Source organism: Aspergillus vadensis (assembly GCF_003184925.1).
Source record: "Aspergillus vadensis CBS 113365 unplaced genomic scaffold BO88scaffold_3, whole genome shotgun sequence".
In the NCBI taxonomy this organism is placed as follows: domain Eukaryota; kingdom Fungi; phylum Ascomycota; class Eurotiomycetes; order Eurotiales; family Aspergillaceae; genus Aspergillus; species Aspergillus vadensis.
The window spans coordinates 1204114-1225961 of NW_020292041.1; the positions used below are offsets into that span (position 1 = coordinate 1204114).

The window sequence follows — 21848 nt, forward strand, 5'->3', positions numbered from 1 at the left end:
TGCAAGATCAGATTAACCTATCAGATTTCATATTCCGTCCACAATTGCCTAAACAAATCATTACGGATTGCTCTAATAACTATACGCCTGATTCGAATGTCAAATACTATGCAGCCAAGTGCCTAGATTGAGGGCAGCATCGTTCATATCCAATCTCCTACGACCGGACACTAGCCCACAATGCTCTCTACCGCTCGCAAAGCGGCTCCTCCACTCCATTTTGAAACCCGATCATTATCCGCTGTTTGCTTCAAGGAATCGGCAATGGCCGCAAGAGTCGACGTCTCTTTGCCCTTGACAGCCGGAATTTGACTCTGAATCCAGCTGAGAATACCCGCTCTCGTGACAAGTGTCGTGCTTCCTTGCACTTGCGTCGCGCGGTACACTAATTGCAAGATCTTCCTCTTGGCCGAGTAGCCTGCCGAAGGCGACTCGTAGAATGCAAGCGCTCTCTCGAAAACCTTCGCACGGCGGTAGATGTCCATATCCTATAATTGAATGAGTAACATGATGGTGTAAGGGAAGACGGCGACATACAGCTTCAGTGCGAAGACCCTTGATTAGTAAATCAAGAAGCCAGCTAGTCTCGTCGAAATAACCGTCGTCAAGCTCCGGTTCATGCAGTAGGATCTTGTCAATCCAGTAGGATGGAATCTTCTCCACCTCCCAGGAAGGAGCTTTCTGCAGGAACTTGTTGACCTTGCCGTACATTTTGTGCATCGGGTTCGTGAGAACAGTCAAGCAACTGGACGCGCACTCCCCTACAATCCACGGTACGGGCGATTCAAGCCCAATCTGCTTGACAGTCTCGAGAAGCTCTCCTGTGAGGATGTAGACTGATCGCCATTCCACATATTTAGACTCCTGCGAGTATGTTAGTTTATTTTTCTACTCTGTTTTCCGCAGAAGGTACCGGCTCAATGGTAGACCTACCTTAAGTTTGCCCATGAAACGAACGATGCTTGTGAATGCTTGCTTTCTCACTTCCTCGTATGACGAGCACAAGCAGAGAACCAGTTCGGCTATCCGGCCTTGCTCAACCGCCACCTCGATGTCATCCTTCTCCCATCGGTGCAGCTCATTGTGGGTGGTACTTTCTGTCGGTAAGGTTCCGAATACCTCCTCCAAGTCTACCTCATCCTGGTTGGCGGTAGCTGTAGTATCTTGGGCAGGAGTATCAACTTCCATCGCATGGTCATCTTCAGCATCTTCACTGTCTTTCAATGCTTTTTTGAGAGCCGACTTTGACTTCTTATTCTCAGCACTGTCCATCAGCTTGTCCCGGGCGGTCTTCAGTGCCTTGGCGTTTTCTCCAGCGCGCTTCAAGCTTCCTAGCGTCTCAGCAATCCAGGTAACCACCGCACTCTCGACAGCCGCGTCTCCAGATTTGACAACGAATGGCCACTGTTCGATGACAGCAGCTACCAGAGGGCTGACCGGGCTGGAGGCACCCTCGACCAAGGAGTCAACGAGGTCTTGATAGTGGACCGGTTTCTTTGCGATACGGCAGGCGCAGTTATCGAAGAACGATAGTTGACGCTGGAGCTTCTCCGAGTCTGAAGTTTCGAAGCTTGACAGGATTGCGGGAAAGGAGGAGGGGTTCTGTAGGACAGAGTGCTCGGTGAGGACGGTTCGCAGCAGCTGGTCAATCTCACGCAGAGAGTATCTTGATGCTGTTTGAACCAGCACCTTTAGGATTGACGTAAAAGCAGAATACTGCATAGACCCCGGTTGTTGCCACCAACGCATGGAAGTAGACTGTTGAATGATCCTCATGATGTTTTGCAGTTGGCTCAGCACTGACTCGGTATCATCCTCGTCGAGTTTTCCTTCATCCAATCGCTTCAGAACGTCAACCAAGATAAGTGAAACGTCAAGTCCTTCCTCGAAGGCGGCGTCCGGTACTACTTCATAGAACGAAGCGAGAAGCTCTGAGACAGCATCCTGCTGCTGCAAGTCATCCTTGTCCGTTCGCTTGAAAAGCAGAATGACTTCCTTCACTCCGGGGCACCGGCGACTGAATTCAGCAACCAGCTTGCTTGCCGCCTGTGTCCACAGGGGTTGGCTGACCCCATGGTCGGCGTTGAAGATCTTGAGAACAGCCCGCAGTTTGTTGAAAGCAATTGTCAAAATTCGGACAGCAAACAATGTTACTATCTCAGCATTCATATTCAGGCAGCGGGTAAGGATTTTCTGGGTCAGAGGGCGAGGAAGCACATTCTCAATAACCACAGAAACGGGCGGCGGTGTCGGAGGTAACTTGTCTTTCCAGCCACAATTTGAGGGCACGGGCAGCTGTACGGCGGAGAAGAGAAGCGCAGACTCGGCCATCCATGCTGGGGTCGGCTTTGGGTCCGCAGTGAACATGCTCTTCTTTGTGAAGAAATCGGCAACTAGCTCCGGGGCCGCCTTGAAGATGGCCACTAACAGCTCAATCTGGAGACTGTCGGTATCCGGGCGAAGTGTCTGGATCAGATAAGACAGTGTTCCGTTGCGAACAGGTACAGACTGGCTGTACTTGTCGATATGAAGAGCAGAATCAAGACCCAAATCGATCAGTGTGTCATCGTCCGTGGGTAGCGCCTCGGGATCACTTCCGTGCGGATACCAACCAGACTCTGGAAGCAAGACTCCAAGTTCGGTGTTCGTACAGACATTCATCAGGATCTTGTGGATTTCGTCGGTAGTGGAAACATTCGCCGGGTTGGGCTCCTCTGACTCACGATCATAGCCGTAGAGTGTGACAAGTCGCTCCAGGTTCCATCGATTGAAGAACTTGCTCTTTGCGATGCGAGAAATCGAAGCATCTTGGATAATGTCTTTGTCAATACACCTGATAGTCTCCAAAATGATATCTCTCGGGTCTTTCCTAATGTACTCAAAGAATGCTCTGATAACTTTGTGTTGCTCAATGATATCACTCTTCCCGTTTGATTGCAAGAATCGCAGGTTTGCAAGGACATACTTCTGAGCATTCCTGCGCAGTGTAGGTTTGGAGCCTGCCTCTGATATTTCTTCCAGCTGAGCTTTGTTAGGGGTAAGGAAGACTTCGATGCGCTTGAATGTGATATACCGCGCGGCATGGACGTGGCGCGCCACAGCTCCACCATCGAAGCTGACCATCTCCGTGAGAAGACGAAGACAGGGAGAAATCAAATGCTCCTTTGATTTGATAGCGGTCAAGCCACGATTGAACAGTCTCAGCTGTTCTTTCTGAAGGAGATACTTGCATAGTGCCACTCCGAAATCCCGAAATTCCAGGTTGGTGGACACCGTCTTGAGAAACTGAGCGAGGACAGAGGGCACAACAGTCAGTAACGACTCATTGTTGTTGGTATCCGCAAAGCTCCAGGTCTGGACCAGATCGGTAAAGCAGACTGCTTCGTTCTCATTCACCCGTGAGAATTGCGAATCACAGTATGCTTTGAGGATGCGGAACTTTTTGGCTTTTTCAGCCTCATCCTCACTCTGCCCAATGGACGTGAGGAAGTCCTTGAACTTTCTTATACCTGTTTTGATGAGTATTGGAGCATCATGGGTGACTTGGCTCAGGATGTTACTTACCTTGCTTGGATTCAGTGGGATTTTGTTGGAAAGCCAAGGAAGAGCGAAGCTGCGTGTGCGAAGTTATGGTGGCAGTAGCATCGACATCCTGGCCATTGTCCAACTTTCTCCTCTTGTTGCGGAGCTGACCCTCGTGGGAAGACATCCTGGGCTAATGCAGATGCTCGTGTTATGCAAAAGACCGGGGACTGGACCTCAACGAGGATTAGTAGTAGGCCGGCAGGAACTTCGCCCGATTCAGACCTTCAGAGTTTTGCGACTGCTGAATTGGTCTTTTATTAGTGCCACTACGGCGAACTTGACAGGACAAGATCGTCCAGCTAGCAAGCGTGTTCCTAGGAAATATGTAAATATATATTATAGAGCAAAGATGAACGTAAGTGGATGAAAATATTGCGATAAGAGGCTCGCCGGTAGACTTCTGGAAAGTCCTGCGCAGATGAATTGATCCACTGCCGTGAATGAATCTGGCCTCCCATTGGTCAGATCAAGTATGGTCCAGGCAGCACGGCGATTGAGATTAACACTTACAGGCGACTTACTAGTAGTAATAAAGACTAACAGTGTGCTTATCTTCCACGGTGAATGAGGGGCGAGGCTCTATCACTCCTGTTATAAGTCTCTGTCGTATTCCGATTTTTCCATCCATGACGATGTAACTAAAGTACCAAGCCAATTTTTCCATCTCTCTGTTATCATTTTTGACGCATTGTTATACTATGGGCTGAAAAAGCAATACATCAACCAGCTTCTATGGCTCAGTTGGTAGAGCGCATGACTAGTAATCATGAGGTCCGCGGTTCGAATCCGCGTGGAAGCATTTTTTGCTTTTTCGTTTTTGTCAATTTCGTCTACCCGAGTAGGCACAACCAACAATAATCTACCATTCATCCATCCACCTTTCTTATTTTTGAATAAGAGAAGAGGGAATAAATTAACTCTATGCTCGTTGCTTAGACTACAGCATGCTAGAACTCTCAAGGAAGCCAGTGCAGTTGGCAAACACACTCACTCATCACCAAACAAATCAAGGAACTTGTTGAACGTCTAAACTATATATATCCGGCACAGGCAACCCCTATCAACTTGCCCCGAACCAGGCACTCAATATCCCCAACCCAGTTTCAGTAGCACAGTTGAACCTACCAAACATCATGATTCCAACCCCCAACTCCGCGCCCATTGAAAGAATATGTAGATCATCACCCTCCCATGACTCAATCACTGTCCCAACATCAGTATCCACGGACATTTATGCGCCGACTTCCCAATTAGTACATACATTCTTGCTTTCTCAATATACTCACAACCCGGAAGTAGTTCCCAAACCGATTCGTTGCAGAAGTCTAAATTCAAGGACAACATTCTCACAGATCCCTCAGTCGGCAATGGCGCTTAGCTACCGTTTGAGTACCACGACCACTATACTACTATACCTCCTCCTCCCTCCCCTCCCCTAGACCCCGTAACTATAGTCCCCCAAACTAGACCTACCACCCTCAAACCAATACCAAAAAGCAAAACCGTCTATAGTATCATACAATGTCCCCACTCCCAACCCCAACCCCCACCCCCATCACCAAATCCTCCCTCATCGGCGCCTGGACTCTCATCTCCTACATCGTCGAGCCCCCGAACCCCCAAGACTATGACGCTCCCACCCACTACTACCCCATGGGCCCGGACGCCCGCGGCACCCTCGTCTACACCCCAGATGGTCAGATGACCGTGAGCGTGTTGCCGAAAGTTGCCAAGAAGGTGTGGGAGAATTCTAATGATGGGGTCATGTACGCGGGCCGGTACTGGATTGAAAACAGCAGTAGCGATGACGAGGATGATGATGCTGGTGATGGATATGAGAGGCAGTAGCAGCAGCACCGTCACGTCCCGGTTGTGCATCATGAGGTCGACATGGCGTCTTCGGTGGAGTTTGAGGGGTCGCAGAAGCGAGAGGCTGTGATTTCTCCCGAGGGGAGGTTGAGGTTGTCTGGGTTGAGGTTGTTGGAGGTGGGGATGGTAAGTTCTCTCTTTTTTTTCTCGTGTTTCTTTGGGGGTGATGTTTGTTGCTGATGGTGTTTGGGGTGGTGGTAGGAGCAAAAGATGAAGCCGGTGTTGGTGTGGGAGAGGATTAGTCGGGCCTGATGCTGATGATGTGGTGGGGGTAAGTTATGGGAGGTTATTGAATGAGTTGGTTGTTAGATGCTATATCAAACAACTTGGAAGCAACAATCAGTCTATTTGACACATTCACAAATATCTCATTAGAATACATCTCTAGCCAAGAGTGGAAAAGCGCGCCATCTGGCGTCGCGTCAAGATTCGTAAGGGGTATGTTTTAAACTACCATATATATGCCCGAAGAATGATTCGAAAAGGAAAAGAAAGATGCCAAACAAAGAGGAGTGGAATAGATAGCCATGGAAAATCTGAAGATCAACCCCAGGTACCTCCACCTCCGCCACGACCCTGCCGTCTCTGTGCGGATAGACGCCAATCGTCCTCACCGGCAAAGCGGTTGTGGAGAGGCTGGATCCGCTCGGCCTTCTTACGTTTCGACAGACGATCGGTGGGTGCCACCTTAAAGAAAGTCGGGGCGGCCTCAACGAGCCACTTCGGCTCGATGGAGGTTGTGCAGTGCATGTACTCCTTCGTTGTAAGAACCAGTGTATGGTAGATGACATGCTCGGACGGTTTGCCAAACAGTGCGGAACTGGGATGCATGTAGACCGGAGTGCCTTCGACAAGAGTCTTGTACCCTTCCTGAGGGTCCTTGCGAGCTGCATTTCGGAAGAATCCCGTACAAAGTGCCTGGCGTACTTTGAGGGTGTTCCTTCCGCAGGAGACGATCTTGTGGTGGTAGCGATCCATAATGCCAAGCAGCTGCTGACGGACGTCCTGCGCACGGCGGATCTGACGGGCTTGGATGAAGTTCTCGAAGCACCAGGCATTGTTAAAGTTGGAGTGTTTCCATCCATTGTAGACGTTGAGAAGAGTCAAGTGGTCGCCGTGGGGATCGTGGAACTTGGCCTTCTTCTGATCTGCCTGCTGCTGCTTCTCCTTGGGACGGTAAAAGACCGACTGGATGGAAAGCATGGCCACAATGCTCAGCATTTCCTCTGAGCATCCCATGTCGACCGATGCGATGAGAACCTTGGCGAGGGCCGGCTCCATGGGGAAGTCTGCCATCTTTCTACCCAAGCGAGTCAAGAGACCCTCGTCATCCAGAGCTGACAGTGCATACAGCTCCTCCAAAGCAGTAAGCATAGTGTTCGTTGGCGGAGGATCCATGAAGTCGAAGTGCAGCAAATCGTTGATGCCCATCGCCTTGAGCATGAGAATAGTATGCGAAAGGTTCTGGCGTTGAATTTCGGGAATTGTGGTTGGCAACATTTCCGACTGGTACGCGGCTTCAGTGTACAGCCGGAAACATTTTCCGGGTCCAGTTCTGCCTGCACGACCAGCACGTTGCTTGGCCTGCGCCTGCGAGATGGGCGTGACAACCAAAGAGTCCATACCCAGCTTAGGATCGTAAGCGTTCTGCTTGACGAAACCAGGATCGATGACGTAGTAGATATTGTCGATAGTGATAGACGTCTCAGCAATGTTCGTAGCGATGACAACCTTTCTACCTCCAGGCGGGGCAGGCTCAAAAATCCTACTCTGCATTTCACTCGGAAGAGCAGAGTAGACGGGAAGAATGACCAACTCCGGTACTGTTGACCCCAAAGCCTTCATCCGTTCGTATAGAATCTCGCAAGCAGTATCAATTTCCTCTTGACCTGTCAAGAAGAGCAGAATATCACCCGAGGGCTCTGTCAGGTGAATCTGCATAACTGTAATAAGAGCGGCATCAAGATAGTCGGACTCGGGCTCCTTCGAGTACATGATCTCGACAGGGAATGTACGACCGGGAATGGAGAAGATAGGGCAACCGTTGAAGTACTCAGAGAACTTCTCAGCATCCAGCGTAGCCGAAGTAACAATAAGTCTGAGGTCCGGTCTCCGCTTGATGGTCTTTTTGAGCAATCCAAAGAGAACATCAGTGGCAATGGTTCGTTCGTGAGCCTCGTCAAGCATGATGACAGAATACCTTTTCAAATCTGGGTCCAGGAGGACTTCTCTTTGAAGCATACCATCAGTCATGTACTTGATCTTGGTGTCAGGACTCGTGCAATCTTCGAAACGAATCGTGTATCCGACTTCCGCGCCGAGTTTACAGCCGACTTCTTCCGCCACACGTTTGGCAACAGACATGGCTGCTACACGACGAGGCTGCGTACAACCGATAATACCGTTGTTTGCATAACCTCCCTCGGCCAAGTACTGCGTCAGCTGCGTCGTCTTTCCGGACCCAGTATCTCCGACAACAATCAGCAGCTGGTTATCGCGTACAGCATCGAGAAGTTGCTTGCGGAACTTGTAGACCGGCAGACTTTCACGCTGCTGTTTGATGGACATGCTGGTCCGCTTTCCGAAGGACTGGTTCTTGCCCATGGTGACCCGTTTCCACTCGGGGACCGAGTCATCCGGCTTGGACTGCTGAGTACTGCGCAGATCAGCAGCAAACTTCCGCTCTTCAGGCGCAACCATAGGATCCTGCCACTGCGCGTTGAGGTCGACTGCCGCCGCTTGCTCAGCTGCTTTGTCCTGAGCTTCCTGTTGCCTGATGTCTCGTCGCTCCTTGGCCAGATTTGTTCCTGCCATAGCAGCCCGGTTCATAGAGCCATCGGGAGCCTTCACGACTCTGATCGGGGAGAGTTCCAGAGACATCTTAGTCTGACCAGCCAGGAAGGGCGGTTCCTCGTCCTTGACTTCAATGTCGACATCCTCCTCTTCCTCAAACGTGCCTTCACCCGTCAAGGTGGCATGGTATTCCTCATCGATGTCAGGATAGTCTGCTGCGGAGACAGCGCCAGATGCAATCAACTGCTTAATCTCCCACCTCTCAGGGGAGGTCATGCGCTTCCTATTCTTCATAGGCTTTCCATCCGACTCTTCAATAACCGGCACTTCCGAACTCAGGTTACCATATCTATCCTTGCCCGTCATGCCGTCAAGACGCTCCATATTTGCGCCAGATGCCAGACGTCGTTGAGGGATCAAATCGATACCAGTAACCTGATCCACCTCCTTCATTGACAACCCGATTCGAGAGCCTTGAATGCTAACCACCTTGACCTTGACCGGCTGGCCACGCGAAACCAAATCGGAAGGATGATTGACACGCGCTCCCTCTTGCATGGCCGAAACATGTACCAAGCCATCCACCTTGCCCTTCACACCAAGCAAGTTCACGAAAGCACCAAAGTCCTTCACTCCCGTAACACGACCATCGTAGACCTTGTATAGCACCGGTTGATCATCCAGCTCCACAGGCGGCGGCTTCCGAAAGTACTCGCCATCCTCATCACGATCCCGGCGACTCCTCCGCTCACTGTGTCCATTGCGATAATCATCCCTGCTGCTGTATTTGCTCTTCGACCGACCAAACTCATCGACCTCATCATCACCACCCCTCTTGCTATATCCAGGACTCTGCGATCGCGATCGAGACCGGTATCTATCATGGCGTCTGCGTCCACGTCGGTGATCATCGTAATCGGGGCTTCTGCTGCGCTTCCTAGTACTACCGCGGTCGTTCCGTGACGACGACGACTGCGGCGCCGGGGCAGGCTTATCCTGACGCGCTTTACCCGCCAATCCCTCCAGCATAGCAAATGTATCATCCATAGCATCAGCCTTCGCATCGCCCTCATCGACGTTCTCCTCATCCCACTGCTGAACCTTATCCGGCACAGCCAATCCCTTAAACACGCGCGCTTTCTTCTCCAACGCATCCAAAACATCCATGTCATCATCGCCGGCCGAGTTGTTCGTCGTTTCCGTCTTCTTCGACTTATACTTCGGATGCATCGTAAGCACCAGACGATCGATACTCTCCAGCAAACTCCGAGGAAACTCCGCGCCCATCTCCTCCATGCTCTTGCTGAAATCCGCGAATGAGCCACATTTTAGGTGCTGGTCGATCACAAATTCTGCTAACGTCTTGTCGCTGACGCCGAGATGGTTCTGGATTTCGCTCGTTATCCGCGACACGAGCGAAAAGAGCTCCAGCGACTGGAGGTCGTCCATGGCGGATGGAGGGAATTGTGAGTGTTGTCGGCCCTAGAGAAATGAGGTGGTATAGATGGATGACTGGAGTAATGATTAGAAGATGTCGCGAGAGAGTGCAAAACACTCCTCTGTGTCGCAAAGTGAGGACTGCGTCTTCTCTCCGCGGTTCTGGAACCGGCAAAGCTCACTGGCGCGGAAAATCGTTGTGGCGTTTTCGGGAAATCCGCCACCGATAAGATAAGCAGCTCTAGTTATCTACACTTGCATTGAGCATAACATAGTGTGCAATGCTGTGGATTTATTGCGAATAATATGGTATTCAGAAGTCTATGTCATTGGTCTTACGTCGTACCGTGTATGATGTACTTGGTAGAGAGGACGTCGTGGCGTCTCTGGAGTCGAGTTTTGAGCTATGTACATGATCATCTCAACAAAACAAACTATATTACATGTGTATATGGTATCTATGCAGCGCGCGCTTGGGGCGCTTCTCCAGATTCTTCAGACTGCTCTTGTAGCTGCTCTTCCATCTGCTCTTCGTCAGCAGACAGATCAACAGCGGCGGTCTCATCTTCGGTGCCGTATGAGTCAACATCTGCATCGGCGAGCAGCCGTTTCTGCTCCTGAATCTGCTTCTGCAGCGCAATTTGTCGTCGGAGAGAGGCATCCTTTCTGAGTTTCTTGTTGGCCGAGAATTCAGTCAACGCTCTGACCATCCTCTCCTCCACCAGCTGCTTGACATGGGATGCCAACGTTCTATCCGTGAAAACTCCGCCACACCGGTAACTGAGCCACAGATACAAGATGACCGATTTGTGCAAGGTCTCCAGCTCGTTAAGGTACTCCTTGTTACCGGACACCGGCTCTTCCAAGATCTCAAGGTTGAGCGCCTGGATATCTAGCAGACGACCATCGGAATGCTCTGCGACGCATTTGATAAAAGCAATGGCAGCGTCGCGGCCTGCGATGAGCCTGGTGTGCATAGGTGAGGCCATGAATGTAAGCTGGTCTGCCGTCCGCAGTCCATCGACAGTGTCAATGACCTCGGCGTTCTCCAGCTGGTTGCGAGGGTCACACAAGAAAAACAGCGGGTGGACCTGGGAGACCACCATCAAGCGTTTGATCAAGTATTCTAGCGGAACATTGCTCGGGAAGTATGCCGCAACTTTCTGGTAGACTGAGTCGGGAGGAAGGATACCGGCCGACACGAGCGGTGGGGGTTCGCTATCCATTGCCTCGCGAATATAAGGCAAATCGATATCTTCCAAAGAAGTCACATAGCCGACGTTGGTGTCTTCCTCGGAGCCGTCTTCCTGTTGTTGCGCGGCAGACCGATACCGTCCAGCGCGTCCACCGATCTGCTTGATTTCAGGCACGCTAAGTCTCTGGAGACCTCCGGGAACCCGTTTAATCAACGTTTCGAAAATGATGCGCTTGCAGCTCCTGCTACTGTTAGACGCGATACAGTGATAGTATACAGAGGCAACTTACAAGTTCAGACCCATACCGATGGCGTCACTAGCAACAAGAAAGTCGTAGTCATTGTCGGGGTCGTTAAACAGACTGGCCTGCTGGGTCCGAATCTCAGCCGGCAGACTTCCGTAGACGATGGCTGCCCGCTTTCCAGTATTCTTTTCGATGTCTGCTTTCAATGCGTGGATACCAACACGAGAGAATGACACCAAGCAATCTCCCTTTTGAAGGTTCTTCAGATCACCTTTGAGACTGCGGTTCTGAACTTTCAGCGGGTTTAGTCGCTCATACCGATGGATCTCGAGTTTGTCGCCAGTCAAGGCAGCCAATTCTTTGATCAAAGGCACAGCTCTGACTTCACCGCAGAGATGCAGTTCCGTGGCACGCGCACCGAGCACGGCACGAGTCCAAGCCCACCCACGGTGAGGGTCCGCGATCATTTGGATCTCGTCAACAACACCGACCTCATATTGATCTCCCAAGCTAACCATCTCAACGGTGTTGCTAACAATTCTGGAGGGCTTTCCATCTTCCGGAATCTTGACATCATCACCAGTGATGAGACTGCAGGAGGTTCCATTCGCTTGGAAGCGATGGAAAACCTCCTGTGCCAGCAACCTCAAGGGGCCAGCGTAAAAGCCGCGCTTGGATGCTTCCAAACGCTTGAGCGCGTGATACGTCTTTCCCGAATTCGTTGGTCCCACGTGCAGATGAATCGTTCGCTGCAAAGCGCGCGCTTGCGGATACCACTCGGCCGGGCGTCGCAAATCCGCCACCTTCTTCTGTGCTTCGAGATTGGGGGCTGAGTATCTCGACGTAACATCCTCTGCGTACATGTGAAACTCCAGCTCGTTGATTAATCCTCGAACACCATTTTGGAGGTATGATCTATGCAGCGCATCCTTGATGTGGCGTAATGGACCAACACTTTTTCGCTCGTCTAGTTTACATGCGTTCAGCATGGTTCGTTCAAACCGGGCCCAATTAGCCAAAGCTGGGTCATCTTTATCTGTAAGATTTTGCCGGTAGATGCTCAAAGCGTGTGTTACAACGCCCGCGAAATCTTTGGCTGCAAGCGTTTGTCGGGTGTTCCGTTTCGAAGCGAAGGATGGGGGAGCAGATCTCTTAGAAGACTATACGTAGATCAAAAGTCAGCCATTTGGAATCAGAGATAATGGACGAGTGGTGGGGTAGGGTGATAAATCTGTACCGTAGCTCCCTCATTCTTCTTTTCCAGGCTTTGTAAATGGCGCTGTTTCTTAAAAGGCCTTACGGATCTCTGCAGCACCGGAGATGTCACAAATGTCCTGACGGGACGTGACACCGACTGGAAGGTGCAGAAGAGGCAATAGTTGCCTCTGCGACTCCATGACTGCATCCCACCGAGCTGTGCCGGGAGCAATGTCAGGTCGAATGATTGCCGTTGCTATCAAGCTGCGGAGCGGGTTCTGCGGAGATCGGAAATGTAGTTTAACTGCTGAGGCGAGAGAGAAGAAAAACGAGGGACTGATTTGGGAGATCCAAAAGGAAGCGACACAAGTAACCCCTGACCAGTCAGAGACCAATCACCGCATCGTCCTGCAACCGCGCGCGAGAGAGGAATAGTTGTTGAAAACCGAGGATACTATCTGGATGGCAATCATTCGCCATCGGCTTTTTCTGGCGGCCTGGGTGCCTGGGTGCCTCATTGCCTGCAGCTGGCGATCGCCGCAGACTAACCGGAACAGGAAGGGGAGGGGTCACACCGCCTGGCGGATCGGGAGATTAGACAGGAAGAATGATGCTTTTGACCCGCTGGGGAGCAAGAGCAGAAAGAGGGTCTCTTCTTGTCTCAAGTCTCCAGTCTCGGGGATATCCTGAGTCCCGACTTACGTTTCAAAAAGATAGCCTGCCCGCATCGCTGGTGTCCATCACGGCTGCCCCTGAGTATTGTGCTCCATTACCTTCCCCCTCCATTGCTGGCTCTGGCTGTGCCTTATCTTCCGGTTCCCTCCCTACTGCTCCCCCGTCATTCCCCTCCCCAGCAATCGTGAAGTCTAGTGTCTATGCCCCCGTGAGGGCTGCCGGTCAGCCACAATGAGCTCCTCAATCCTCAACATCCAGCGTGATCGTGAGTATTCCCTGCCTTCTACTTATAGACTACTCATATATTAATTATTCACTCGCTAGTTATTTTGAATACGATCCGTTATGCGGCCGGTAATGAGGTGCGATTGCTTCCCCTCCCCTTCTCCTTACCGTGGATTTGGCCCCCGCTTCGTTTCACCCCGCCGCAGAACTGACATTCTGTCTACAGTGGAAGGTCTTGGTGGTGGACGAGACCAGTCGCAAGCTGATCGACAATGCGGTCAGTGAGGATGATATTCTCAATCTCAATGTCACCAGTAAGTTACCCTCTGTTTATTCCTCGTCGTCCCGGTGCGGCGCTAATGGCCTCCCGCAAGATGTTGAGCAGATCGAGCATCGGCGCTCCCCCAATCCGACGATGGATGCGCTGTATATCCTCTCGCCCCTCCCACACATTGTCGACTGTATTATGGCGGACTTTGAGAGGAAGAGATACCGGAAAGCGTGGTTGGTTTGGACATCATGTCGGGCACCTGCTTCCTCAACGGCCGCTTGGTGCTGACGTCGCTCGCAGTTCTCGATCCGCAACAGCGCGCTAGATTGGACCGTTCCCAGATTGCTCGCGACCAGATCGCCAATGTTCAGATTATGAATGCCGACTACTTCCCCAGGGAATCGCGCCTGATTACCTTCCGAGACCCGTGGAGCTTTCCGGTGTTGTTCCACCCTGGTTGTAATCACTTGATCCGCGCACACTTGGAGGGCTTGGCGCAAAAGGTGAGCTAGACTACCTGTGTAGATGAGCTGGTATTGACTGGACAGGTTGTTTCGCTTTGTGCGAGCTTAGGAGAGTACCCAGTGATCCGGTACTACCGCCCCCGGGCACCAACACACGAGGCCAGCGTACTGTGTTCACACCTGGCGCGGTTCATTCAGAACGAACTGGATCAGTTTGCGCAATTCCAGCGCGACTTTCCGCCCCCGTCCCCCAGACCGCGCGGAGTGCTGTTGATCGTGGATCGGTCCATGGACCTGGTCGCGCCCTTGCTCCATGAGTTTACCTATCAGTCCATGGTGCACGATCTGCTTCCGATCAGCGATGGCGACAAGGTTACTTACAAGACTGTCATCAATGAGGGAAGCCACAACGAGGAAGTCAAGGATATGGAGATCAACGAAGAAGACAACGTGTGGGTGGAGTATCGCCACATGCATATGAAGGACGTGCTCGGCAAGCTAGGTGAAGACTTTGCCAAGTTCCGAGCTGCCAACCCTCAGTTTGCGGAAGAGTGAGTGACAGCCACTGATGGTCTTTCTTTCTTACTAACGGCGGTGCAGCAATGATAAAGCGAACGTGAACACTATTAAGGACATGCTGGCGGGTCTGACAGAGTTCCAAAAGGGAAGAGATGCTTATACACTGCACCTTAACATGGCGCAGGAGTGTATGAGCTACTTCCAGAAACATAAGCTCCTTGAAGTAAGCTCGGTGGAACAATGCTTCGCCACTGGCATGGACGAGAACTACAAGAAGGCAAAGAACCTGGCTTCTCAGCTGGTGCAATTGCTAGATGACGATGCGATCAAGCAGCCAGAGCGACTGAGGTTGCTGCTGCTTTACATTATCTACCGGGGAGGCATCCTCGCGGGTGATATCCGGAAGCTCTTGGCACACGCGCAACTTGCACCGCAGGACGGTGAAATTGTAGCCAACCTCGATCTACTTGGAGCCCGTGTGGAGAAGCCTCTGAAGGACGATAAGCCACCCGTGCAGCCGCTGTTCACCAGGAAGCCACCGTCTGGGCCCATCGACGAAGAGGAAAGCCTCTCGCGCTACGACCTGAACCTCAAGTTGATCTTGGAGGAGCTGGTGCGCGGCACGCTGGACCCCGGGGTCTTCCCGTTCACGCGGCCACACACGGATGCCGACTCGCCGGGACAACAAGAGAGTCTCTCCCAGGCGTCGCTGCGCAGTGCAAAACCGACGTGGGCACGGACGCGGTCTACTGGCGAGCAGCCGAAACAGCGGATAATCGTGTTCATGGCAGGTGGTGCTACATATGGAGAGGCACGCACATGCTACGAGATCTCGCAGTCGTGCGGCAAGGACGTGTTCCTGGCCACATCGCACATGCTGTCTCCCGGACTGTTCCTGCGCCAGGTGGGCGATCTCAGTGTAGACCGACGCCGGCTCGACATTCCCGCCGAACGGCCCAAGCCCACAGCGCCGGCGCATCTCTTCGAGCGGGAAGCTCCACCGCCACCGGCACAGCCCGTGAAGAAGCCAGTCCCGGTGAATCTGAACCCGATGGCACCGACATCCGCGCTGGCGGCGATGTCACTGGGACCGAACGGCAAAGCGACGAACGGAGCAGCGCCGCCTGAGAAAGAGAAGGATAAGAAGGAGAAGAAAGAGAAGAAGGAAAAGAAGCACCGCTTCTTCCGGTAGTCTTGGCCATTCTTTCAGCTCTGATTGCGATTGAACCAGCCTCGTTCCGCAGCACACCTACTGCGGACCTTAATACTAGCCTCAAGTATCTTCTGTGTATGTAGTGACTATGTATGTACCATGCAGACCAGCAGAACCCTAATACTTATTCGAACTCCTGGGTATATACCAAACCAAGCACGCCTAAATCCAATGACACAAAAAAACAACTTACTTCCCATGAAGATACCTCAACACATCCTCATCCTGAAAAAACAACTCCCGTAGCCTCTCCCCCTTCTTCCTCTCCTCCAACTGTCCCTTCCTCGCCTCCTTCGCATTCAACACCTTCTTCTTTTGCACCCTCCCCCTCCCACCTTTATCTCCACTCTTATCCTTCACCTCAGGAACAACAGCCCCCAACCCCACCGTATCCTCCTTCACCTTCCCCTTCACCGGCTCCCGTATGCCCTCTCGTCCCTGAGGTCCCAATCCCACCCGCGAATCCGGATCCCAGCCGTAGGCAGCGAGATAGCGTAGTCCGGGACGCGTGCGATCAAGATGAGACGGCGGATGCGAATGCGGGAGACTCAGTTGATGCGGGAGTGTAGCTTCATGTATATGCCTCCTCCTTTCGCCTGCCCCTCCTGATTCTCCTTCTGAAGCGTCGTGTGTAGGTGTAGTGTAGGGAAGGTTGCACACGGGACAAATCTCATCTTCTTCCTCCTTCTGCTCATTATATGGTTGTGAACTTGAACCTGGTTCTGATTCCGGTATAGTTTGTGACAGTGACTGTGTAGGAGGAGTAGCGGGATTCGACTTCGACTTCGAAAGAACAATCGAGAGGTACTTATTCGCTATGCTCTGCCCAGTCGAAGTAGAAGGGGTTGCTGGCTCAGAGGATACTCGTGTGGTAGAGAGGTGTTGTTCGGAGGAGCGCACGAACGGCACGCGCTTGCGACGGATCCCTGCGCCGAAGACTCGTTGGTCTTGCAGGGGGAGGAAGTATTCGTCATCATCTTCATCTGGTATTTCTCTGTTGGGTGGCATTGTCCATAACCCTTTTCTTTTCCTTTGTACGAAAGTGAAATTATGAAGTGAAGAGGAGGAAGTTAGAGAGGATAATGGCAGCTCTTGTGGCGGGAGATCGGCCGCTAAGATATGTACCGTAAGTACGTACCTCCGACGGAGTGTCTGGACTTAACTCCGCCGTCCAGACAGAGACATATCTGTCTCCTCCGACTGTCTCCCTTTCACCATACAACAAACACATCCACCTCCCCCTCCTCCCCTCCTCCGACAAAATGCCCATCCCCATCATCACAACAGCAATAACAGAAGGCACAAATTCCATCCCGCACCTATGGAGCATATTAAAACTCCTCCCCTGGGCGGTCGTCCTCGCGGCCCTGAAATATTATTTCGGGGGTGCTAGAAATACCTCTGAGCGGTTGATGCATTCGAAAGTCGTTATGATTACTGTATATCCCTCCCTCCCCTATCCCCAATTTCCCTAAATACTAATATAATCTCCTCGGGGTTAAATAGGGCGGCACATCCGGCATCGGCGCGCAAGTAACCTCCGCGCTCGCCTCGCGGGGAGCCCAAATCATCCTCCTAACACAACACCCAGCAACGGACATCTTCCTCTCCGAATACATCGAGGACCTCCGCCGCAGCACCAACAACCAACTAATCTACGCGGAGCAAGTCGATCTCTCCTCCTTACACTCAATCCGCACCTTCGCCACGAAATGGATCGATAATGTGCCGCCGCGACGCCTAGACATGGTGATTCTCTGCGGGAATGCGGCGCCGCCCGTATCCCAGAAACGGAAGCTCACTGTGGACGGCATCGACGAGGAGTGGATGGTGAATTACCTGGCGAATTTCCATCTGTTGAGTATACTTTCTCCGGCGTTGAGGGCGCAGCCGGCGCATCGTGATGTTAGGGTCGTGTTTACGACGTGCTCGAGTTATATCGGGGCGAAGTGGGATCTACGGCAGGTGGAGGCGGCTGCTGCGGTTACTGCTGCGCAGCAGCAGCAGCAGGGGGATAACGGGGGTGGGGATGGGAGGAGGGTAGTGATGAAGAATGGAAAGTTACAACGGGAAAAGGCCAAGCCGAAGACTAAAAAGGCGGCTAAAGGGGTCAGTTTGTACGGACTCAGCAAGCTCTCTCTGATGGTGTTTGCGCAATCGTTCCAGAAACATTTGAATGCGTTCAAGAGGCCGGATAACCAGCCGTGCAGTGCGCGGGTGATTATGGTGGATCCCGGGTTTACTCGGACGCCTGGGATGAGGAGGTGGATGACGGGGGGATCGTTGTGGGGACTGTTGGTGTATCTGGTGACGTGGCCGGTGTGGTGGTTGGTGTTGAAGTCGCCGCAGCAGGGGGCGCAGAGCGTGTTGTATGCGGCGATGGAGGCGGAGTATGGACGAGGGGAAGGGGGGTGGATGATTAAGGAGTGTAAGGAGGTGGATTTGGCGAGGAAGGAGGTCAAGGATGAGGAGGCCGGGAAGATGTTGTGGGAGTTTAGTGAGAAGTTGATTGAGGTCAAGGAGAGGGAGTCGGCGGTGCGGAGGGCGTTGGCGAATAAGGAGAAGGAGGTGGCAGAGCAGATGGAGAAGAATAAGGCGTCTGGATCTGGGACGAAGGAACAGACGCCGGGATCGAGGAGGAGTCGGAAGGGGAAATAGGTGTATAGTAAGTAATTTTATAGATTAGGTAGGGTTGGGTGTACATTATCACATTGTCTGTATTGATAGAGTTACGTGATCCAGGTCTATCCTATCGCTGCATATTGCATGGCGAACTCAGTTACATCAACATCACATCAAGCTCTGCTCTCTAGATACAACAAGGAAAAAGGAAATTCGTCATCCAATTAGCAAGTCCAATCGTGTCTCTATCGATTTTCCTGGCAAGAAAAAGAAGAAATTCTAAGCATATGCGGGGTCATTATTTATTTCTGCAGCTTCTCCAGCAGCTCGGCCGGGGGCTGTTGGCGGTAACCCTGGGGGTTGTTGCGGGTCCACAGCCAGAGGTCCTCGCAGGCCTGCTCGAGGGTGCGCTCGGCCTTCCAGCCCAGCTCGTTGTTGGCGCGCGTGGGGTTGGAGGTCAAGTTGAGCACGTCACCGGCACGGCGGGGAGCAACCTCGTAGGGGAGGTCACGGCCCACGGCCGCCGAGAAGGCACGGATCATCTCGTAGACAGTGCTGCCCTTGCCGGTACCCAAGTTCCAGGCACGGACTCCGGGGTTGTTGGCGCGGAGGTAGTTCAGGGCCTTCAAGTGACCATCTGCCAGGTCGAGGATGTGGATGTAGTCGCGGATGGCGGTACCGTCGTGGGAGGCGTAGTCTGAAGAATTAGTTAATCCCGCAATCTCAATTTCACTACTGAAGGTAACGTACCATCTCCGAACACGAGCAGCTTCTCACGCTTGCCGGTGGCCACCTGGGCAAGGAGGGGAAGCAGGTTGTAGGGGACACCCTGGGGGTCCTCACCCATGATACCAGAGGGGTGAGCACCGGCGGGGTTGAAGTAACGGAGCAGAGCACCGTTCCACTTCTGGGCCTCGGCCTCGTTGCCGGCCTTGATGGCGTTGTTGCGCTGAGCGTTGATGACATCGGTGATGGCAGTCTCGACGGCGAACTTGGTGTTACCGTAGGGGTTGGTGGGGCCCAGAGGGCACTCCTCGGGGATGGGGATCATGTTGGGGAAGCGAGTGGCATCACCGTAGACGGTGGCGGAGGAGGAGAAGACGATGTTGGTGACATTGTGGCGGACCATGGAGCGCAGGAGGCAGATGGTGCCGTAGACGTTGACGTGGTAGTAGTCCAGAGGCTTCTCACCGGACTCACCGACGGCCTAGATACCGGTCAGCCAGGAAGCTCAATTGACGCGCGAGATATGCAGAGAAGTAAATCGACGCATAGAGGCAGGCAAATGTATAAAGAAGATAAAAGTGGAGGAAGCGCACCTTCAGAGCAGCAAAGTGGATGACGCTGTCAATGTCGGGGTGGGCCTCAAAGACACGGTCGAAGCCAGCCTCGTCGGTGACATCGAGCTGAGCGAACTCGGCCTTCTTGCCGCTGATCAACTCAATGCGCTTGAGAGCCTCAGCGGAGGAGTTGTAGAGGTTGTCAGCGACGACGACCTTGTAGCCAGCCTCGAGGAGAGCGAGGGTGGTGAAAGAGCCAATGTAGCCCGTTCCACTGTTTGGGGGAGAATTGCGGGGTCAGCGGGTGTGATGGAGGGACAAAGGCATTAATGGGAAGCTTACCCGGTGACAAGAACTGATCCAGCAGGCATGATGATAGTGTATGATTATGATAAAGGATGAGAGGGAGAGATAGAGTTGGAGGTAAAGAGGAAGAGAGAGAGAGAGGAAGAGAAGATGGAGGAGGGAAATAGAAAGAAGATGAAACGGAAAGGTAAGATGGCGCAAACGGAGATTTGGGGGGGAAGAAAGTCGGGCGGCGGGGACGGGATATTTAAGGGGCGGCCGCAATTGGTGCTTCCAATGGAGTAACAAGTAAGTAGTAGTACTCCGTAATATTCAGGTACAGGTGAGTGAGTAAGTGAGTGAGTTACTCTTCTTGCCTAATTGCCTCTTCTACTGCCTTTTCTGTCTGCCTTTCACACTTTCTTCTCTAACAACCCCCTTTTGCAACATTCCCATATTCCCATAATCCCACCTGCTGATCAACCAAGACAGTCTACGTAAACGGCCCTCAACCACGGGACGATCCATATTAATTCTCCCCCCGCCATTATTATCCCACATCCCACCACCACATCACACCATCCAGTTACTCTATACCCAAGTACTTTGTATTTTGGTATATGTATCAGTATCACAGCTGCAGATGCATGCATATATGCAACAATGCTGCATAACAATCGGAGTAAAGTTCAGGCCAAAATAAAAGAAAAAAGTACTGACTTACGGAGTTTTTCTACCCCTCCAAACCAGATCCAGCCATGTGCATACTGCATATCCGTCCAGATGCCAATGATAGTAATAATAATACCTTGTTTGATCATCAACCTATTCTATTAACAGTACTCGGTTAATAAATGTATCATACAAAGTAGATAGTAGATGAATAGATAGACAAGAAACTGAAACATACACACGGCCCGAGACAAGTCCGTCCGTAACGGCTAATTGACTTGATTGCACCACTACCAGATACTATCTACTTATTCCCTGCTCCTTGCAAAGTACCATACTATACATTAATACAACAATAGTATTATGATGGCACCATGCCTATTATTATTCTCTTTTTCTTTCATTTTCCCTTTTAACCAGCACCAGCACCAGCACCAGCACCAGCCAGGTCCAGGAACCAGACCGGGTGGATCCAAGGCACCTCAAGTTCCAAGTTCCCACTTCCGACTCAGTCAATCAGTATCTAAGTACGTAGTAAGTACTAAAGTAGCAGCTGAAGTGGACCGCTTCCACCCGATCCCAAGGGTCCAATCAATCGTGGGTGGGCTGTCACGCTGCCATTTGCCTCTTTCTCTCTGTCTCTCCCTGCCTTGTAATAAATCCCATGGTTTGTTAAGGGGCGAAATTATGTTACGGCATTAAGGAAACGATCTGCGAGTGTCAGATTGCTATACCTACCTATCTATCTACTTGAGTCTGTTGCTGATGACGATTGGCGATGATGATGATCAGGGTAAATGAGGGAAGGATCCCATGTGCTGATGAGTTATTATTATTATGTCTGGAACATTTTCAGGGGTAGATGCAATGCAGTGTTAGTATATTTTCTCCAGTTACTTGTGAAGTAATAAATGCTCATGCCGAACAGGTGGTCTTTGTTGGTCTGGTCTGGTCTGGTTTGAGTCCCCACTGGTTTGCTTGCTAATAGCTTTCCGGTAGGATACGTAGTAAATTCCCGTATAGTATGGAGTATATTGAGGAATAGTTTACAATGAGTTAGAGTAATTACCCGCAACGTAGTCTATTGTATATGTCCAGCTAATAATCCCTCACTGCAAAGAGCAAAGTAATGGAAGTTGGAAATAAAGTAATGGCCTGATGAACCATAAATCGCAGGTGACAACTATCCGCATGCGGTTGTGTGGGGTAGTGGTTATCCCTTCGGATTTTGAGTACTTCTTGTGCTTCGGAAGTTCCGACAACCCCGGTTCGAACCCGGGCACGACCTGATTAATTTATTG

General features: G+C 51.7%; 7 protein-coding genes and 2 non-coding genes across 9 annotated transcripts; 5 read left to right on the forward strand and 4 right to left on the reverse strand.

Annotated features, from left to right (window-relative positions):
- Positions 1-28: 28 nt before the first annotated feature.
- BO88DRAFT_441412 (NPA1/URB1 family protein) lies at positions 29-3971 on the reverse strand. The gene is made up of 4 exons (XM_025709876.1): positions 3565-3971; positions 934-3509; positions 538-864; positions 29-488 (listed from the first exon to the last, which is right to left on the reverse strand). Exons 1-4 carry the CDS (start codon positions 3707-3709, stop codon positions 171-173), a joined length of 3366 nt encoding a protein of 1121 aa, XP_025566678.1. The 5' UTR covers positions 3710-3971; the 3' UTR covers positions 29-170.
- Positions 3972-4311: 340 nt separating this feature from the next.
- Positions 4312-4384, forward strand: BO88DRAFT_t47. Its single transcript has one exon. It is a non-coding gene; the product is annotated as a tRNA-Thr (tRNA).
- A 722-nt stretch (positions 4385-5106) lies between these two features.
- BO88DRAFT_450268 (uncharacterized protein) lies at positions 5107-5433 on the forward strand (the record flags this gene model as incomplete). Its single annotated transcript, XM_025710552.1, has 1 exon — positions 5107-5433. One exon carries the CDS (start codon positions 5107-5109, stop codon positions 5431-5433), a length of 327 nt encoding a protein of 108 aa, XP_025566679.1.
- Positions 5434-10005: 4572 nt separating this feature from the next.
- Positions 10006-12771, reverse strand: BO88DRAFT_401954 (ATP-dependent RNA helicase SUV3). The gene is made up of 3 exons (XM_025705974.1): positions 12362-12771; positions 11170-12284; positions 10006-11121 (listed from the first exon to the last, which is right to left on the reverse strand). The coding sequence occupies exons 1-3, from the start codon at positions 12527-12529 to the stop codon at positions 10143-10145; spliced, it is 2262 nt and encodes a 753-aa protein (XP_025566680.1). The 5' UTR covers positions 12530-12771; the 3' UTR covers positions 10006-10142.
- A 198-nt stretch (positions 12772-12969) lies between these two features.
- Positions 12970-15901, forward strand: BO88DRAFT_401955 (Sec1 family protein). Its single transcript, XM_025705975.1, has 7 exons — positions 12970-13261; positions 13321-13358; positions 13448-13535; positions 13596-13742; positions 13793-13995; positions 14041-14507; positions 14557-15901. Exons 1-7 carry the CDS (start codon positions 13228-13230, stop codon positions 15665-15667), a joined length of 2088 nt encoding a protein of 695 aa, XP_025566681.1. The 5' UTR covers positions 12970-13227; the 3' UTR covers positions 15668-15901.
- BO88DRAFT_432692 (putative G-patch domain protein) lies at positions 15662-16758 on the reverse strand. The gene has a single exon (XM_025709374.1). It carries the CDS (start codon positions 16694-16696, stop codon positions 15878-15880), a length of 819 nt encoding a protein of 272 aa, XP_025566682.1. The 5' UTR covers positions 16697-16758; the 3' UTR covers positions 15662-15877.
- A 107-nt stretch (positions 16759-16865) lies between these two features.
- Positions 16866-18346, forward strand: BO88DRAFT_381862 (putative oxidoreductase; the record flags this gene model as incomplete). Its single annotated transcript, XM_025704608.1, has 3 exons — positions 16866-17127; positions 17195-17653; positions 17750-18346. The coding sequence occupies exons 1-3, from the start codon at positions 16951-16953 to the stop codon at positions 18344-18346; spliced, it is 1233 nt and encodes a 410-aa protein (XP_025566683.1). The 5' UTR covers positions 16866-16950.
- On the reverse strand, positions 18157-20095 carry BO88DRAFT_401958 (NAD-dependent epimerase/dehydratase family protein). Its single transcript, XM_025705976.1, has 4 exons — positions 19933-20095; positions 19630-19864; positions 19061-19517; positions 18157-19007 (listed from the first exon to the last, which is right to left on the reverse strand). Exons 1-4 carry the CDS (start codon positions 19959-19961, stop codon positions 18613-18615), a joined length of 1116 nt encoding a protein of 371 aa, XP_025566684.1. The 5' UTR covers positions 19962-20095; the 3' UTR covers positions 18157-18612.
- A 1647-nt stretch (positions 20096-21742) lies between these two features.
- BO88DRAFT_t48 lies at positions 21743-21835 on the forward strand. Its single transcript has one exon. It is a non-coding gene; the product is annotated as a tRNA-Gln (tRNA).
- Positions 21836-21848: the final 13 nt, after the last annotated feature.

Bases quoted from the DNA above. Each gene is read 5' to 3' on its own strand.
- BO88DRAFT_441412 (XM_025709876.1), bottom strand. From the start codon at position 3,709: ATGTCTTCCCACGAGGGTCAGCTCCGCAACAAGAGGAGAAAGTTGGAC. The intron at 865-933 runs GTAGGTCTACCA...ACATACTCGCAG, and splicing joins GTTTCATGGGCAAACTTAAG to GAGTCTAAATATGTGGAATG. The intron at 489-537 runs GTATGTCGCCGT...ATTCAATTATAG, and splicing joins AGGGTCTTCGCACTGAAGCT to GATATGGACATCTACCGCCG.
- BO88DRAFT_401954 (XM_025705974.1), bottom strand. From the start codon at position 12,529: ATGCAGTCATGGAGTCGCAGAGGCAACTATTGCCTCTTCTGCACCTTC. The intron at 12,285-12,361 runs GTACAGATTTAT...ATCTACGTATAG, and splicing joins AGAAGAATGAGGGAGCTACG to TCTTCTAAGAGATCTGCTCC. The intron at 11,122-11,169 runs GTAAGTTGCCTC...TAACAGTAGCAG, and splicing joins ATCGGTATGGGTCTGAACTT to GAGCTGCAAGCGCATCATTT.
- BO88DRAFT_401955 (XM_025705975.1), top strand. From the start codon at position 13,228: ATGAGCTCCTCAATCCTCAACATCCAGCGTGATC. The intron at 13,743-13,792 runs GTCGGGCACCTG...CGTCGCTCGCAG, and splicing joins GTGGTTGGTTTGGACATCAT to TTCTCGATCCGCAACAGCGC. The intron at 14,508-14,556 runs GTGAGTGACAGC...ACGGCGGTGCAG, and splicing joins AACCCTCAGTTTGCGGAAGA to CAATGATAAAGCGAACGTGA.
- BO88DRAFT_432692 (XM_025709374.1), bottom strand. From the start codon at position 16,696: ATGCCACCCAACAGAGAAATACCAGATGAAGATGATGACGAATACTTC.
- BO88DRAFT_401958 (XM_025705976.1), bottom strand. From the start codon at position 19,961: ATGCCTGCTGGATCAGTTCTTGTCACCGG. The intron at 19,865-19,932 runs GTAAGCTTCCCA...TCCCCCAAACAG, and splicing joins GGATCAGTTCTTGTCACCGG to TGGAACGGGCTACATTGGCT. The intron at 19,518-19,629 runs GTGCGCTTCCTC...ACCGGTATCTAG, and splicing joins TCCACTTTGCTGCTCTGAAG to GCCGTCGGTGAGTCCGGTGA.